Source organism: Gopherus flavomarginatus, chromosome 11 (assembly GCF_025201925.1).
Source record: "Gopherus flavomarginatus isolate rGopFla2 chromosome 11, rGopFla2.mat.asm, whole genome shotgun sequence".
In the NCBI taxonomy this organism is placed as follows: Eukaryota; Metazoa; Chordata; order Testudines; family Testudinidae; genus Gopherus; species Gopherus flavomarginatus.
Window position 1 is genome coordinate 40616128 of NC_066627.1, and position 18125 is coordinate 40634252.

The 18125-nt window shown below is 42.0% G+C and overlaps 1 protein-coding gene across 1 annotated transcript; it reads left to right on the plus strand.

Moving 5' to 3' along the window:
* The first annotated feature begins 825 nt into the window (after positions 1-825).
* On the plus strand, positions 826-18124 carry RAE1 (ribonucleic acid export 1). Its single transcript, XM_050918217.1, has 12 exons — positions 826-950; positions 3606-3702; positions 5311-5415; positions 8153-8245; positions 10711-10797; positions 11608-11694; positions 12027-12098; positions 12620-12727; positions 13726-13832; positions 13915-13990; positions 14563-14757; positions 16874-18124. Exons 2-12 carry the CDS (start codon positions 3613-3615, stop codon positions 16958-16960), a joined length of 1107 nt encoding a protein of 368 aa, XP_050774174.1. The 5' UTR covers positions 826-950; positions 3606-3612; the 3' UTR covers positions 16961-18124.
* Position 18125: the final 1 nt, after the last annotated feature.

Here is an 18125-nt window from a genome sequence, read left to right on the forward strand (position 1 = left end):
TTGGAATCCATGAATTTATGAATAAGAATGTGCTGTTTCTACAGCTACTCTTCAAACTTTTCATAGAACTTCAATTTAAGGTACAGTACATCAAATTAGTACCTGACAAGGAAAAAAGTCTGGTTCTGCTGCATTATGGCACTCTGTCATTTGCATCACTTCAAGTGTCTAGCTACAAAAATAGCCTAAACCAGAAAATTAATGCACTGGTGTCTTGTTTAATCAGTAACTGTAATAAATTTTTACAAACATTAAAATTCCACTTTTCTCTAGCTGGTAACTGATGTGGCACATTTCCTGTCCTACATTGCTTGATATAACCATCACAACTCAGTTGGTCCTGTTCCAACATCCCAACATAGTATTCTTACCTGTCTATTCTTCTTAAGAAGGTGTTAATTATTTAAGTACATTCTCATTAAGTATGTTTCCATCTTTGTAATCTTTAAAGGTTTAGCCTTTTGGCAAAAGAATTTAAGTGTTTTTATCTGGTGCCTCCCGACTGTCTTTGGGCTTCCCGCCTCAAGTTGTTATGAATAATTAAATACATGATAACAGTTTTCCTTTTTGATGGGGAAAAACAGCAGAGTTGCTCACCGGCTCTCTGCAAATACACCCTGGGCCTTGCTAACCCAGCTCTGCCAGCCGCAACACCATAGGCCGGGGCGTGCACAAGTGTGCAGTGGGACTGGTCACATGACCCCGTTCCTGCCCCATGATCCCCATCCAGCAGCGCTCCCGCGCTCCGCTCGGCCTAGCTCCGAGTCAGCCCCGCCCCTTTTCCCTCTGTGAGCTCAGCTCCTGGTAGCGCATGCGCAGTGGGAAGCGGCCTGTTCCGGCTGGGCCGTGTGTGAGCGCGTAGTGCCGTGCCGCTTTCGTCCTGCCCTCCTTCCCAAGCGCGCTCCTCGCCTCGCGCTCCCTCGGAAGCAGGCTCGTAGCCTGGCTCTTGGGTAAGTGTGGAGTGTCCTTCACCAGGGCAGGCCGAGTCCAGTGTCTGCGCCCAGCACCTCTCCGGAGACTCCCGCTCCCGTGTCCTCTCAGCGCCTCCCTCCCTGGCAGCCCATCCCTCGGGGTCCGCCTCAGGCCCGCTCTCCTCTGGAGAGCTCCCGATGGGCTCCTGGCGGCCGCGCCCTATTTCCCTGCTGCCCCTGCAGCTGCCCCGCTTTCTCCTGCCCCAGCTCTGTCCTGTCAGCCAGCCGCTGCTTCCATCCCCCCGCAACTGCCCCACGTGTCTCCTGCCCCCCCCTCCGCAACTGCCCCAGCTCTGTCCTGTCAGCCAGCCGCTGCTTCCATCCCCCCGCAACTGCCCCAGGTGTCTCCTGCCCCCCCCCTCCGCAACTGCCCCACGTGTCTCCTGCCCTCTCACAACTGCCCCAGCTCTGTCCTGTCAGCCAGCCGCTGCTTCCATCCCCCAGCAACTGCCTCAGGGGTCTCCAGCCCCCCAGCAACTGCCCCACGTGTCTCCTGCCCTCTGACAACTGCCCCAGCTCTGTCCTGTCAGCCAGCCGCTGCTTCCATCCCCCAGCAACTGCCCCTGGTGTCTCCTGCCCCCCCCCCGCAACTGCCCCAGCTCTGTCCTGTCAGCCAGCCGCTGCTTCCATCCCCCAGCAGCTGCCCCAGGTGTCTCCTGCCCCACAGCAGCTGCCCCAAGTGTGTCTAGCCCCCCAGCAACTGCTCCAGGTGTCTCCTGCCCCCCCCACGCAACTGCCCCAGCTCTGTCCTGTCAGCCAGCCGCTGCTTCCATCCCCCAGCAACTGCCCCTGGTGTCTCCTGCCCCCCCCGCAACTGCCCCAGCTCTGTCCTGTCAGCCAGCCGCTGCTTCCATCCCCCAGCAACTGCCCCTGGTGTCTCCTGCCCCCCCCGCAACTGCCCCAGCTCTGTCCTGTCAGCCAGCCGCTGCTTCCATCCCCCAGCAACTGCCCCTGGTGTCTCCTGCCCCCCCCCCGCAACTGCCCCAGCTCTGTCCTGTCAGCCAGCCGCTGCTTCCATCCTCCAGCAGCTGCCCCAGGTGTCTCCTGCCCCACAGCAGCTGCCCCAAGTGTGTCTAGCCCCCCAGCAACTGCTCCAGGTGTCTCCTGCCCCCCCCAGCAACTGCCTCAGCTCTGTCCTGTCAGCCAGCCGCTGCTTCCATCCCCCAGCAACTGCCCCTGGTGTCTCCTGCCCCCCCCTGCAACTGCCCCAGTTCTGTCCTGTCAGCCAGCCGCTGCTTCCATCCCCCAGCAACTGCCCCTGGTGTCTCCTGCCCCCCTCCGCAGCTGCCCCAGGTGTCTCCTGCCCCCCCGCAACTGCCCCAGCTCTGTCCTGTCAGCCAGCCGCTGCTTCCATCCCCCAGCAACTGCCCCAGCTCTGTCCTGTCAGCCAGCCGCTGCTTCCATGCCCCTGCAGCTGCCCCAGGTGCCTCCTTCCCCACAGCAGCTGCCCCAGGTGTGTCTAGCCCCCCAGCAACTGCTCCAAGTGTCTCCTGCCCCCCTCCCCCCAGCAACTGCCTCAGCTCTGTCCTATCAGCCAGCTGCTGCTTCCATCCTCCAGCAGCTACTCCAGGTGTCTCCTGCCCCCCCCTCCACAACTGCCCCAGCTCTGTCCTGTCAGCCAGCCGCTGCTTCCAGCCCCCCAGCAACTGCCCCAGGTGTCTCCAGCCCCCCAGCAACTGCCCCACGTGTCTCCTGCCCTCTCGCAACTGCCCCAGCTCTGTCCTGTCAGCCAGCCACTGCTTCCATCCCCCAGCAACTGCCCCAGGTGTTTCCTGTCCCCTAGTAACTGGCCCCATCCTCCAGCAACTGCTCCAGCTCTCTCCTGCCCTCCCGCAACTGCCCCAGCTGTGTCCTGTCAGCCAGTGCTCCCATCCCCTAGCAGCCTCCCCAGCTTTCTCTTGTCAGCCAGCAACTGCTCCTTCCTCCCCGCCCTACTGCCCCATTTCCCCTCCTAATGCTCCCTGCTTCAATGCAAACTGCTCCCCAGACATGTAAACTCATTGAAACAATTGATTTTACACCCCCATCTGCTGACCTGTCAATGTTTATTATACCCTCCCCCCCCCGCCCGCAAATGGTCCTACCTGGTTAGAAAATATTATCCTCCCTCTCTGTGTGTACCCTTCCCCAGTGTAATAGTTTTTATTTATGAAGTTTCTTCTCTGTTTCCAAAGGGTGTTTGGAGTGTTGTGTAGCAAAAATACTGTTATTAAATAATAAGAAAGACAAAGGCAGCAATGTTTTCCAAAGCTCTCTGGGCTTGTGCAGAGACATAGCCAATGAGATTAAGGTGATCTGTGGTTATTGCTCATTGAAGGAATTGTTGACCCTCCAAAATCAGATTTTCTTGGGAAAATGAGGCTGAGGCCAAACCAACACTTGAGTTGAATAAACATAGCAGAAGCTTGCACACATACACAAAAAAGTTAAATCTCTGACAGGGCTAGGAAGAAACTTAGTTTGTGAGCAGGTTATTTTATAGTTGTCCACTATGTTGTTTATTCTCCCCCTACCTTCCTTTAGCTGTTAGGGAAAGGATACTGAACTACATGGACCACTCTGATCTAGTACACCACTTCCTATGTCCCCAAGTAAAAGTCTTTTGCTTTTAATGGGCATTCTTGTCATTTGCAGGGCCAAGATGAGTTTGTTTGGATCAACCTCAGGATTTGGAGCTGGTGGTACCAGCATGTTTGGAAATACTACAACAGATAATCACAACCCCATGAAGGTACTTGTATTAACCTATATGTAAACAGTGGGAATCAGGCAATCTCCTTTCCAGGAATCAGGAGTGAACATGAACATGTATTTATTTAGTTAGTTAATTTCTCTCTTTCCCCAAACTCATTCTTTGTAAGTATTGAGAAGTTTCAGGGTTTTTTACCAAATGCAGTTATGAATATCCCTCTTCTTACTTCCCAAAGAAGATGATTTAGGCCCGAACCACACTGTGGTTTGTAACTGTTTGAGACCGTTGTCAAACATGGTTACAGCCTAACATGGTTTGCAATTGAATTTGAACCAGAAACAGTGCTATGGACTATATGAGGCAGGGGCGTGGTCTGTATAACAGTCTTGGCTAACGCGCCTTATAACGAGGAATGGTGATAATACCCTGTACATTCTCAGGAAACTGTGCTATCAATGGCAGTATTGAAAAATAGTTCACAAGCACGCTTCTAGCATGGTTCACGCAGTGGTTTCGCCATTGCATTTCTGTGTTCATTAGACTGGTTAGAGGATTTTAACAATCTAATAGGACAGTATGTTATTTCAGTGAACTTAGTGGGCCTGATTTTCAAAGAAGTTTGGTACACAGTTTTGTGTACAGTTACCTTGATTGTGTGTGTATAATTCTGATGATTATAGGTGTTATAAAGGTACAATCTATTGGAAACTTGCCAAACTTAGATCCACAGGACCTTGAAGTTAAAGGCAAAGAATAATGGTGAACTACAAAAGAAATAAAAGAACAGGAGTACTTGTGGTACCTTAGAGACTAACAAATTCATTTGAGCATAAGCTTTCATGGGCTATAGCCCTCTTCATCGGATGCATGCAGTGGAAAATACAGTAGGAAGATACATATACACACACAGAGAACATGAAACAACAGGTGTTACCATACACACACTAACAAGAGTGATCAGTTAAGGTGAGCTATTACCACCAGGAGAGAAAAAAACGTCTTGTAGTGGTAATCACAATGGTCCATTTGTAGCAGTTGACAAGAAACTGTGAGGAACGGGGGGCGGGGGGGGGCGAATAAACGTGAGGAAATAGTTTTACTTTGTGTAATGACCCATCCACTCCCAGTCTTTATTCAAGCCTAATTTAATAGTGTCCATTTTGAAATTAATTCCAATTCAGCAGTCTCTCGGAGTCTGTTTTTGAAGTTTTTTTGTGGTAATATTGTGACTTTTAGGTCTGTAATCGAGTGACCAGGGAGATTGAAGTGTTCTCCGACTGGTTTTTGTATGTTAATTCTTGATGTCAGATTAGTGTCCATTTATTGTTTTACGTAGAGACTATCCAATTTGGCCAATGTACAAAGAAATAAACTGTACTATAACAGTCTTGCTATTCTACATGCAAGTGATTTCTTCCCTACTTCTTATATCAGCAGTAAACTTATTAGTTTATTATAAATTATAATTTAAACAACATTTGTCAAAATAAATAAAGTACCACTTGTGATTCATTATTTTTGCCTTTTAAATATTTTTTTCATGTACTATCTATTTTGCAAAACTCAGAACTTTAATTTACATTATGACTAGAAGACACATTAAGTTCTATGACGTATGAATATTTGCAATTTTTTTGGTCTTTACAGGATATTGAAGTTACATCTCCACCTGATGACAGCATTGGTTGTTTAGCATTCAGTCCACTAGCATTGCCGGGTAACTTTCTTATTGCAGGATCCTGGGCAAATGATGTAAGTATTTAATGAGCATGATCTGTAAAAAGGACAGTTTAAATCTCTTTAGCTTGATACATACGTACCTACTCTTGTTACAAGTTACACCTAAGATTGCTGTAGTTTAAAGATTGGAGAAAAAAAGCTATTTTCCCCCACTTTCCTTACTTTATTTAATTGACAGAAGTTTGCCTAAAACAAGTTTTGTTGTTTCATCTGAAAAGTCAGTTTTTTCCGCTTATTTTCTTTGTGTCTTTGTATAGCTTTAGGGCACAGAAAATAACTTTTAAAAACCAGAAATATGGTTCTGTAAACATAAAAATCAGCAAGGGACAGGCGTAGTACCCAAAATTACTTTTAATAAATTTGTTGAAATTAACAGCATTTCAAGCTGACAATGTCATTTACATTTCAGCTCAAGGAAATGACTTTTTCTACTTGATTCTGTGCTTCACAACGGCTAGTTCAATTTGAATATCTGTAGAAAGGACTACTCTCTGTAGCACATATATATGTTACGTTTGTCTGCCACTTTCACTATAGAGAAGAAAAAGAATCCCCATCTCTCCATATTCATTCCTCATACAGTTGTATGATAGGCAGATGTAGGTTATGATTGGTCACCAAGTGAAATTAATAGGCAGCAAGTTTAAAAGAAATAAAAAGAAGTTCTTCACACAGCGCACTGTCAACTTATGGAACTCCTTACCTAAGGAGGTTGTGAAGGCTAGGACTATAACAGTTTAAAAGAGAACTGGACAAATTCATGGTGGTGAAGTCCATAAATGGCTATTAGCCAGGATGAGTAAGGAATGGTGTCCCTAGCCTCTGTTTGTCAGAGGCTGAAGATGGATGGCAGGAGAGATCACTTGATCATTGCCTGTTAGGTCACTCCCTCTGGGGCACCTGGCATTGGCCACTGTCGGTAGACAGGATACTGGGCTAGATGGACCTTTGGTTTGACCTGGTATGGCCGTTCTTATGATCCAGAGTATTGTTGTAAGAGGTTGGAATTTCAGCAGATGCACAGTTTCCCAAACTGTGGTATGTGGACAGCCAATAGTCCACATTGAGTTAGTCTCAGTGCTGGCTCTCAGCCTAAATACTTCCCTAATATTAATTTTCAAAGTGAAAAGTTGATGTAGTTTATGTGTGGATTCTATTTGATTTCCAGTAGGAACTGAGGTGGTCTGTGCAATTATGAATGGGAGGGAACATGGTCCACAAGTCAATCTCTCTGTTAAGATATAGTTCACGCTTTTAAAAGATTGGGGTCTCCTGGACTAGACAAAGTTCAGTCCAGTGTCAAAGATCTTGCAGTTCCCAGTTTAATTTAGATTAAACAACAAGTATTGAACGAAGGGAGTTAATAATTTTCCAGAACATTTTCAGTAATTAAAAATATAGCATTTTAATTCTTAATAGGTGCTCCTATTTATCCTTCCTTTCTCATAATACAAAAGCAACGGGATAGTCAGTGGGATAGTCAGTGAAATTGTAAAGGTAAAAAACTGATAGGAAACATTCCTTTACATAGAGCTTAATCTTGGAAACTCTTTGCCATAAGACATCTGTCATAAACAGATAGTTAAGGGTTAATGTCTGTTTTACCTGTAAAGGGTTAAGAAGCTCAGTGAACCTGGCTGACACCTGATCAAAGGACCAATCGGGGGACAAGATACTTCCAAATCTTGGTGGAGGGAAGTCTTTGTTTGTGCTATTTTTTTTGTTGTTTGTTCTCTCTTGGGACTAAGAGGGACCAGACATGCAACCAGATCTGTCTCCATTCTTTCAAACAGTCTCTCATGTTCAGAATAGTAAGTACTGGCTAGAAAAGGTGACCTAGTTTTATGTTTGTTTTCTTAATTTGCAAATGTGTATTTTACTGGAAGGATATTTTACCTCTGTTTGCTGTAACTTGTAACTTAGGCTAGGGGGGATGGAGTCCCTCTAGTCTATGTATAAGCTTAGACCCTGTAAACATTTTCCATCTTGATTTTACAGAGAATTTTTATTTTTTTCTTTCTTTAATTAAAAGCTTTCTTTTTTCAGAACCTGATTGATTTTTTCCTTGTGTAAAACTCAAGGGGATTGGGTCTGAACTCACCAGGGAGTGGTGGGGGGGAGAGAAGGGGGAGGAAAAGTTAATTCCTCTCTGTTTTAGGATCCAAGGAGTTTGGATCAGTGTATCTCTCAGGAAAGGTCTGGGAGGGGGAAAGGAGGGGGAATGGTTTCTTTTCCCTTGTTTTAAGACCCAAGGGGTTTGGGTCTTGGGACCCCCAGGGAAGGTTGTGAGGGACAAAAAGTGTACCAAAACACTATATTTTTGGTTGGTGGCAGCGTTATCAGATCTAAGCTAGGAATTAAACTTAGAAGGGTACATGCAGATCCCCACTTTCTGGACGCTAAAGTTCAAAGTGGGAATAATACCTTGACAACATCGTTTAAGCCAAAAGCTTGGTAGAATTTGAAAAAGGATTAATAATAAGATATCCAAAGTTAAATGTTCACTGCTAAATATAGGGAATGCTCCGGGTTGCTGAGAACCCTTTCTAATTTTGCCTTTGATATGAGTCGCAATTGTATGTTTGTAACTGTTGTCTTCCCTTCTTCCCCTCCATCTAAATTCAGTGTGTTAAGTAAGAGTAAGTTCTTTAAGGCAGAGGCAGTGTTTCTGAGAGACAACTAGCACGTTCCTGGGTACTCAAACAATAGTAATATATTACTAAATTGATATATGCATCTTTTCCCATAGGTTCGGTGTTGGGAAGTTCAAGATAATGGACAAACTATTCCGAAAGCTCAGCAGATGCACACAGGGCCTGTGCTAGATGTGTGTTGGAGTGATGTATGTTCCTTTGTTTCAAAAAGTATTTTCAAGGAAATTGATAACTTTATCCAGAAAACAAATATCTTTACTTCTAGTTTCAAAACACACACAGACTTAAAATGTAGATACATCCTCTGATTGTAGCATAGACTTTTGTCATCTAAATCCATTGGTTGGTTTGTTTTAATAAATTAGACTATTACTTGGGTATGCAGATACAATGGAAGGAGGTTGTTTTAAGCTGTTAATAGCTAGTCAGTTTTCATTATCTTTTGATGAGTACAAAAGGCCTTGCATAAATCTTATGTATTGGAGTGAATTTCACCCTAGAATATTACTATTTTAAGCATAATTGCAGAATTTGTTTTGTTTCATTACCATTCATAGTTTGAATTTTGTACTATTTAAATTTTGATCAACACTTTTGTTCTTTGTTTTTTTTCTCAGAGTTTGGTTTTTGAGTGTAAATTACTTTTAGGGTTTTGTTTAAATTAATATGTGAGATATCCTTACACAAGAGTAGACTATTGTGGCAATTTGAAACTACATGGTTATGATTTGACCAATCAAAATGCTTGTCAAAAGTTAGTAAATACCAGTATCAGTACATTGCTCTGTACAGTATTTTGTAAGTATTAGAAAAAGGAAAACAGTGGAATATTGGAATTTTTTCGCTTTCATCTTTTTAAAAAAAAAAATGCCATTCCTTTGAGATCTAAGATGCGTCTCAGTTTTTTGGGGCATCTTCTCTTGTGTATGCACTCTTTGATTAGAAAAAGCATTGCATATTTATAAGACTGTAGAAAACAATTAGGAGAAAGGTTTGAAGTAGAATTTTGGGCTGCAGCTAAGCAGTAGCACAGGGCAATACATGTTCTGCTCACCTGGAAAGCAGTCTCAACATGTTTGCCAGTTTAGATAAATATAGTGATATATACTACATAACAGTTGAGCTAGTGATTCAGGTAATTAACATTAGGCAAAATGCAGTTTTGTATGATTGTTTTGTGGGCAATTGGCCTGATTCTCCATTACATTTATTCCTGAGGGCATTCTGCGCCAAAAAATTCAAAATTATGCGCACAGTATTTTAAAATTCTGCAGTATTCTGCAAGTTTTATTTGTCAGTCAATAAATAAATGCAGAGTCTCCAGCATGGTAATGGGGAGCACAGGCCACTGGCTGCACGAATGTGAGAGCTCACCCTGCAGCCTCCCCACCTCTGAGACACGGACTCAGTGGTGATGCTGCACCCAGCCCTGACACAGCACAAGGCCTGGGCCTACCCCAGAAATGCGCTGGGGCCCTGTCCCTCGGTGCCAGGTACACCAGGTGTGGGGCAGGCAGGCTTAACCAGGCAGGATCCAAGTGTGGCCAGGCTCAGCATGGGGGGATCCAGGAGTGGGGTGAAAGGATTCTGTGTGGGACAATCTGAGGGCCGGCAGCTCAGTAGGGGGTCTCAGGGTGGGGGGGATCTGGATGCACAAAAGCTTGTTGAGGGGGTGGGATTGTAGGTGCAGGGGCTTCCAGGTAAAAGTGGTTGGGGCTCAGCGGAGAGGTCTGGGTGTGAGACTCAGCAGGGGGTTCTGGGTTCTGATGGAGTGAGGCATGGTGGGGTGGGGTTCTGGGTACAGCTAGTTTGGAATCAATGGTGTGGGTGCTCAGGGTGATACAAAGGAGTGGGGCTCACCAGGGTGAGGGTTAGAGTGCAGCGAGCTCAGTGAGGGGTGGCTTGGATGCAGGGGGCTCCAGATGCAGGGGTTGAGGTTCAGTGGGGAACGGTTCTGGGTGTATAGGGTGACACTTGGGGGTGTCTGGGTATGGGAGGTCCAGATGCATGGGTTTTGGGCAGATGGAGAGCAACTCCCTGTACGGTGACCGCTCCCCCCACAGCTGAGGAGCACTGGGGCCAGGAAGCAAGGGAGGATGCTGAGCTTCCTGCAGCTGGGGGAGGCTTCTGGGGTGGGTCTGACACGGCCCCAGCCACTCCATTCAGGGAAAGAGGAAGTCCTGTCTTCTCCTGCCTCCAGCCCAACTGGTACTAGCAGCTGATCCTAACTCAGAGTAGGAGCCACTGGCTGGAGTGTCCCCAGCCCTGTGGTGGTTTACCTCTCCACTGGTTGCTCCAGGTGCCTGAAACGATATATCTGTGCAGCTAGGCAGTGGTGCATGACTGCTCTTGCAGCTTCCCTTTGCATCCATATCAGAGAGTCATTTTTCTGCGGGGGACTTGAATTCCTCCAGGAGTAGGTTACATTGCACCGAATATAGTCACTTACTATTCTGAGAGTGTTTGTATAGGAGTATTATTTTATATACCCATTTTATTAAATGACTGCACAAGTACTAGGCAGTGAAGAATCAGGACCAGCAATTCTTTAATGAGTATTGGATATTACAAACATAAAATTACATGTACTGTGGTGCAGTTAATATTTCATCTTTTAAAATTATGAAACTGAATGATTTTTCTATCATTTTAGGACGGGAGTAAAGTATTTACTGCCTCTTGTGATAAAACTGCCAAAATGTGGGATCTCAACAGTAACCAGGCCATACAAATTGCACAGGTAAGTAACTCCCAAGTTCTTTCCCTCCAGGGGGGGAAAAAAACGGAATCTTTGTGAGCTAATTTAAAATAACACTCAACGTTTTCCAATTAGATGCTTTTATATGAAGAATAGTGTGAGGAAAGTGCCTGTCAAATTGCTAGCTAAATTTTAAGGTGAAGGTCACTGATGATTACTGGGACTTAAGTAATGCAAATCTTAGGCAAAAGTCCTGAGTGCCCCAAAGAGATTTCCAGTCCCTTATGACCTTACTGTAGAACCCAGCTGCAGACTGATTCCTCCTTTGATTACCCATTGTTGCTTTTCCACCCTATTTTGGCTCCACTTTGCTTTCTTTGTTTCGGTTACCCAGTTGTCTGTGCTGCTTTCTTGCTCTGTGTCACTGATAGTTTGTTCCGCTCTCCAATCTTTTTTACATAGATTTTGGATGAGCACTAAGATTGTAGGTAAATAGAGTTTACATGTAATTGTTGAGAGTTCTTTTTCATGAGGGTATTGACCTCACAAGTGCACAGTTAATAGAATCTGATATCTACATTCAACTCAATGCACATTTTTACTCTAATACGAAACACTTATTTCTGTTGCTTAGTGTAAAGTCTTTACGATATGTGAAATTAAATATGTGAAAAAGTTCACTCTTTTCTTATAGTTTAGTTGTGGTGAAGCATTCAAATTTTGGTTGTAGTGATGATTTAATAAACACTTATCCTGCCTTTGTACCATTCTTTTGCCATACACAACCAAAAAGTGATACAGGCTGTTATTTAAAAAAATGTATATGCATTCTTCTTGGCTGTTTTCCTTCAGCATGAAGCCCCCGTTAAGACTGTCCATTGGATTAAAGCACCAAACTATAGCTGTGTGATGACAGGAAGTTGGGATAAAACTTTGAAGGTATGAAAATTGTACCTGATAAATGGGTTCTTACTATATACACACACACACACACTGTATGTATGTAAAACTGGAAATGTTTGCTATAAATTTTTCTGAAATATACTAATTTAAAATCAAGAGGTCATTTTTTTGGTGATCATTTCTAGCCCTAAGAAAGTGTTTTATCCCCTCTGGCCAGGGGTTAAACAACTTGAAATGAAAATGTGGCCAGGCTCATTTGTGCTAAAGTAATCAGTTGCAATATTTCCTACTACTTATATGGTATATTTGATGGCAAAAGAAATTCTTCAAGTCTTTTAAATCCATTGGTTTTCTTTTTTTTTCCTTAGTTCTGGGATACACGGTCACCAACTCCTATGATGACATTACAATTGCCTGAAAGATGCTACTGCGCTGATGTGGTAAGCGAATAAACTCCTGTTTCATAAAATTGAAATCCGTGGGAACTAGATGGCTCAGAGGATTAATGGATTCACAGCCCGTGATACCTAGGTCATCTGAAACCAGCCCAGGTTACTATTAAATAAAAGTTACTCTTTGATGGCTGTTTGGTCTCAGTCTACTTCCTGGTGGATAAACATTCCCTTCCTATGAAGCATTATTAGTGGCCTTGTTGGCATTAAAAGGAGAGGTGCCAAAAATAGAATTGACACTGAAACTGAACTGCCCTTGCTTCCTTGCATATCAGAATTTATGCTTCATGTTGGAAGAAGCCTATGCTACTATTGCCCTTGCTGTACCTATTCTGCAGATAAATTTTTCAGTCTATGGGTCACCTTCTACCAGAACTAACAGTCTTGCTCCTTTGAGTTGACTTTTGAGGGACTTTGGTGAAATAAGTAACTTGAAAGGGTTAGAATTCTCTGTTGTGAAATTAACATAGCCTAGTCTCTTCCAACCTGTCCCTCTCATCCTCATGTAGGTGCATCCCATGGCAGTTGTGGCCACTGCAGAAAGGGGTTTGATAGTATACCAGTTAGAGAATCAGCCTTCTGAATTTAGACGAATAGACTCTCCACTGAAACACCAGGTAAATATTTAATTATTATTTATTACAAGTTTATTAATGCAGCACATTAAATGGTAGTTTAGATTCTTTATCAAAAAACATTTGAAAACTACATTCTCTTCACTCGGTATAGTTTCTGCCCCTGAGTACACTTAGACTTTCAATGTGGTGCATATTCTGCAACTCTGTTGTACATATCTCCTTTCAAGTGGATGACTTCAATTGAAAAAGGTTTCTTGAGAACACATGGCATTAAGAGATGTATTAAGATTTACTTCACATGAAGTAATTTGACTGGCTTTCTTTATAGGAATAAGGAACAGTGAAAGACTATGCATTACAATATATTAATGAAATATCTGAATATTTACAACTGAAATCAGGAACTATTTTAGTTGAATACTAAAAACTTTACAGTTCAGCTTAATGGGACAGATCCTGCAAGCACATTTTGGCACCCATGGAGAGGAAGACTTGCAGGAGTAGGCTCACAGTTCAATTTCTTTATTGTTTTTAATTTTGGTCCAAAATGTCAGTCTCCCTTCTTCCTGTTTGTTCTTAACAAAACTGTAATACAGGGCTGTATTGTATAACAGCTAATTCTTCCAGAGAAGAAGTATTGATGGTACTAGATTCTAGAAAAATAATTTTTCCTCACTATATTAATGTACAGTTTGGGACATGGCATTTTGAGAAATCTTTCAAATTCAGTCATGTCACCTAATATGCAAAAGATTTATGCAAAAGATTTTTGTATGTTTAATTCCTTGGTGAAGGAAGGAAGCTGTTGTGTTCATTTTGAGGAAATGTCTGCTGCTGATTCATAAGCGAATTCAGAAATGTAGATATTCGGGTCCATATGTTCAGAGGGGCTTTGAACCATTTTCTAATGTTGTATGTGGTTTTCTCTGTGCAGTGTTAGTACATGCAGTGAGTTCTGCCCCCATAGAGAGGCAATGTTTAGAAAATCTGGCCCTTAAGCTTCTGTCTAAAATGCTCTGTATCTTTCTCAAATTTAGCATCGCTGTGTTGCTATTTTTAAAGACAAAGTGAACAAACCTACTGGATTTGCCCTTGGAAGTATTGAAGGAAGGGTAGCAATTCACTATATCAACCCACCAAATCCGTAAGTGTGATTTTTAAAACACTCTGCATTATCTTATTCATTTTGAAATTAAGAAAATGTGAAGGAATATCTTTCTTTTCAGAGCCAAAGATAACTTCACATTTAAATGTCATCGCTCCAATGGAACGAACACATCAGCACCTCAGGATATCTATGCTGTAAGTATTCAGCACATATCATTACATAATTTTTTATAGTGCAGTTAGAAACTACATACACATAATGTACAACTTTGTATGAAATCTACCATTAATTCTCTGTTCTCTGACCTTTTCTTGTGCCTAAAGAGTACTTTTGCTTAGAGGAAAAATTAACATATGCAAATATTAACATAGAAGCATGCAAAGTATTCTGCTCCTTTGTTTTAAACAACCAAAAGACCCACAACTTGGCTGACTTTCTATTAAGACTTATTAGGACAGTTCTATACCTGTGTTTTTGTTTATGGAAAAACATACTGCTCATTAAGCCTCTGCTTAATCTGTTCAACACCGAGGGAATTACTGTGTTCTCTAATGGGAACTTGTATTTAAATTATAGTTGATCAGGAAGAACAAATGATATTTTGGCAAAAAAATCTTTGTCAAGACTAAAATGCAACTACTCTTAATTTAAATTACGTAAATCTGAACATAATATATTTACATTCACTGAGTACAGTGTATGCATTGTGAAACTCCATCTCGTCTATATTGTTGGTTGTTTTATGTGATGGTTTATATAACTGCAGGTAAATGGGATAGCATTTCATCCTGCCCATGGCACCCTTGCAACTGTAGGATCTGATGGTAGATTCAGCTTTTGGGATAAAGATGCACGAACAAAGCTAAAAACATCAGAACAGCTTGACCAGCCAATATCTGCCTGTTGTTTTAACCACAATGGTAATATTTTTGCATATGCTTCCAGTTACGACTGGTCCAAGGTAAGGATTAACACTTAAATTTCGTATCAATGGTTGTGAACTAATAAGGCAATATTTCAATAATCCTTTTCATCTGAGAGTCTCAAAGTTCTTTACAGGTATTAATGAAGTCTTCCAAATACACCTGGGAGAGGGAAAAGGTTGATTAGGGATCACTTTAGCCACCTTTCAGATGAAATATAGCGCAGAATCAGTTCATCTTTGTTTCTTGGCCTAAACAATTAATATCTTACCCAACTGAATATAGGCTGAACATAGTTACCTGATTTTGGAAAATTGTTGCAAATGTGAATGCTAAACACACCTACTCCTGGGAAGAGTATCCTTGGATCATACCATAAGTAAAATTGATATTGCATCTCTTCCAAAGAGCGCACCTAGAGCACTGCTAAAAAGCATGCTAGGACACCATTACTTTTATTAAACAAATGGGTGAGTGCCATGTATTTAATTTCCAATACCACTTTCTGCAGCTCCTTTTTGATGGTTTAAGGTTTTTCTTCCCAGTATGCATTTAGTGCTAAGATGCTGAGATCTGATAGAATCACAGCATGAGACACTACAATTAATAGTTTGAAAAAGGAAGGTTGAAATCTAACCAATACTAATAGGTTGTTTACAGTAGCATTATTCTTTCTATTACATCTTGTGTATTTCTATACTTTAAATTTGATGAAGTATCTTTCATTTACTGTTGTAAACTATTGGAGATTTGCTGTTCATTCTTGAACAATGGCACGTCACATCTCGGGACTTCATTTGTAGATAAAGTGATCTCTGTATGTAGTTAAATTTACTAATGTGCTTTATGGTCCTGCTGGATGGGAAACACTAATTTTACTTTTATTGTTACAGTCCAAGATATAAGCCTTTTACTTTCATGAATGGGACGTGTTGGCTTATATGAACTAACTGGTCTTTCAGATCTGTAGATTATGAACTGATATTTAGTAGTGAAACTTGAGTTGGTAGGCAGTAAGTCTCCTTTCTAGACTCCATTTTTCTATCAAGTGAATGAAAGTCTGTGACTTAACTATTACAACCCAGTGCGTAATTTTAATGACAGTGTCTGAATAAAGAAAATCAAGGAAATTCATATGCTAAAAAAGAGAGCTAGATTTTCGAAGAGACCTAAGGTCTTATGTGCCTTTTAATACATAAATTATTCATGATGTTATTACAATGGGTGTGTGCACTGGGCACTTGTGTATGCAAATAAGTATTGACAGTTATTCATTTTCACATGCAGAATACTAATTTATATTCACAAGTGATGAACAAAAGTAATTGTATAATTGTGTGTGGACCCTTCACTATATGGAAACTTGTCCTTTCGTTTGGCTCAAAAGACAAAATGTACAATAAGGCTTAATAGCTTTATAACAGGGGTGGCAGAATTTGCCAATGTACATTGCCAAGGAGCCACAGTAATATGTCAGTGGCCCCCTATTAGCTCCCCCTGCTCCCAGCGCCTCCCGCCCACTGGCAGCCCCGTGGATCAGCGCCTCCCCACACCTCCTGATCAGCTATTTTGTGGAGTGCAGGAGGCTCTGGAGGGGAGGAGCGAGGGCATAGCAGGCTCAGGGGAGGGGGCAGGAAGCGGGTGGAGTGGAGGCAGAGCCAGGGGTTGAGCAGTGAGCACCTCCTGGCACATTGGAAAGCTGGCACCTGTAACTCCAGCCCCAGAGTTGGTGCCTATACAAGGAGCCGCATATTAACTTCTGAAGAGCCGCATGTGGCTCCGAAGACACAGGTTGGCCACCCCTGCTTTATCATGTCCCCTCTTCATTCTTATCCCTGTCTAGAACAATCTTTACTTCCCTTAAACTACTTGAATTTTGCATGTAAAGCAAAAGTTTAAGGAATGTTCACTCACTCTAAGCTTAAAAAAGACCTGTTTTGAAAGTTGCCTTGCATAGTGAATTGTTTCTAATTAGAATGCACACCCACCAATATTTCCGTTGGGTTGCATAGTAAGTCTGATCTTTAAAAGTCCATATTTTTAAATTGTCAAGTCTCACTAATTTGAATTGATGGAATGTTCAGCTTCTTGTATTTCAAGATTAGGTTGATACTTTGAATGTGATAAATATAGCTAACTTTTTCTCTTTTTCAGGGTCATGAATTTTATAATCCACAAAAGAAAAACTACATTTTTCTGCGTAATGCAGCAGAAGAGTTAAAGCCCAGGAATAAGAAGTAGTGAGTATAATTCTGACTGGTGTTACAGCAGTACTTTTCTGCCACTGGACTCCCTTGCAGTTGTCAATTTTGGATCGCTAACATTTAGCAGGAAACCCTATAAATAATGCCAAAGTGTATTCTGACTTGCTGGAGAGCATCATTCGAATTATGTATTCTGATGTGTACAGGAGTGTCTGATATTTGCAGGATGACTTAACATACATCTGTTCCTCTGCAGTAACTGCTGTAAAATCTCTAAATTCAAGACTGGTATTATTTTACTGTTTAGAAATGCAAATATGTCTATGCCAATATTTTATCATTACTACAATAAAATATGTGCATTTACAATTGTTCTGGAAAAATTGTACAGATACTGTTTCTTTTATCTATTTGGGGAATTATGAATAACTTATCTCAAAGGGGGCTGGTCATTCTGATTTTAATATAGAAGCGTTAGCGACTATAGCACAAAGAAAGGCATTGCAAATTTTTGTTTTCATCAGGGTTTGGATTTATTTGGTATTTATGTATGTGACCAATAATAGTGACGAAAACCCAACGTAGAACAGAGAGGCCGTGTGCAAACTCCCGTTTTCTCTTTCCATATACTCCAACAGTGCACTGCAGTGCCTTTCCTTATCCCAGCCGTAAACAGAGACCACCAGTTGCATCAAGTGGTATAGTTCAGTAGCGTGGACAGAGAGCTTATGGTTAAGATGTGACCACCAAACTGATTTTCACTTGTGGCCTGAACTGTTTGATCACTCAGATGTCTCCACAGTTGAAAGGCTGTTTTTTTAACTCAGTGTGCCACCAATTTCCCTATTACATTTTTGTCAGGCTGAAATAAGTTTGTTCACTTTTAATACTGGATAGTTTATAGTGCAGGTGGGTTTCATTCCCTGACCTAAACAGTGCTGTGAAGTTAAGCAAAAATGATGTGAGTATTTTCTGACTCAAATCAGCTACCGTTTATTTTTGTTAACTAAATGTTGTACACATGCCAAAGTTTTCTTTCTGGAGCTGATTGCTTATTCCTTTTGGTTATTATTTGTGGGAAAAAATGGGTCCCGCATGTGAACAAAGCTGTGTCTTATTGTAAAAATCTCTGTAAAAATATACATTGTAACACTTGTGATTACAGATTTAAAATAAAATTTTTACTAAATGCTTATGAGTAT

What these genes read in the sequence shown, in the direction of transcription:
- RAE1 (XM_050918217.1), top strand. Translation starts at nt 3,613, where the DNA reads ATGAGTTTGTTTGGATCAACCTCAGGATTTGGAGCTGGTGGTACCAGC. An exon ending in ATAATCACAACCCCATGAAG is followed by an intron (nt 3,703 to 5,310) that starts GTACTTGTATTA and finishes TGGTCTTTACAG; the next exon opens with GATATTGAAGTTACATCTCC. An exon ending in TATATCAACCCACCAAATCC is followed by an intron (nt 13,833 to 13,914) that starts GTAAGTGTGATT and finishes CTTTCTTTTCAG; the next exon opens with AGCCAAAGATAACTTCACAT.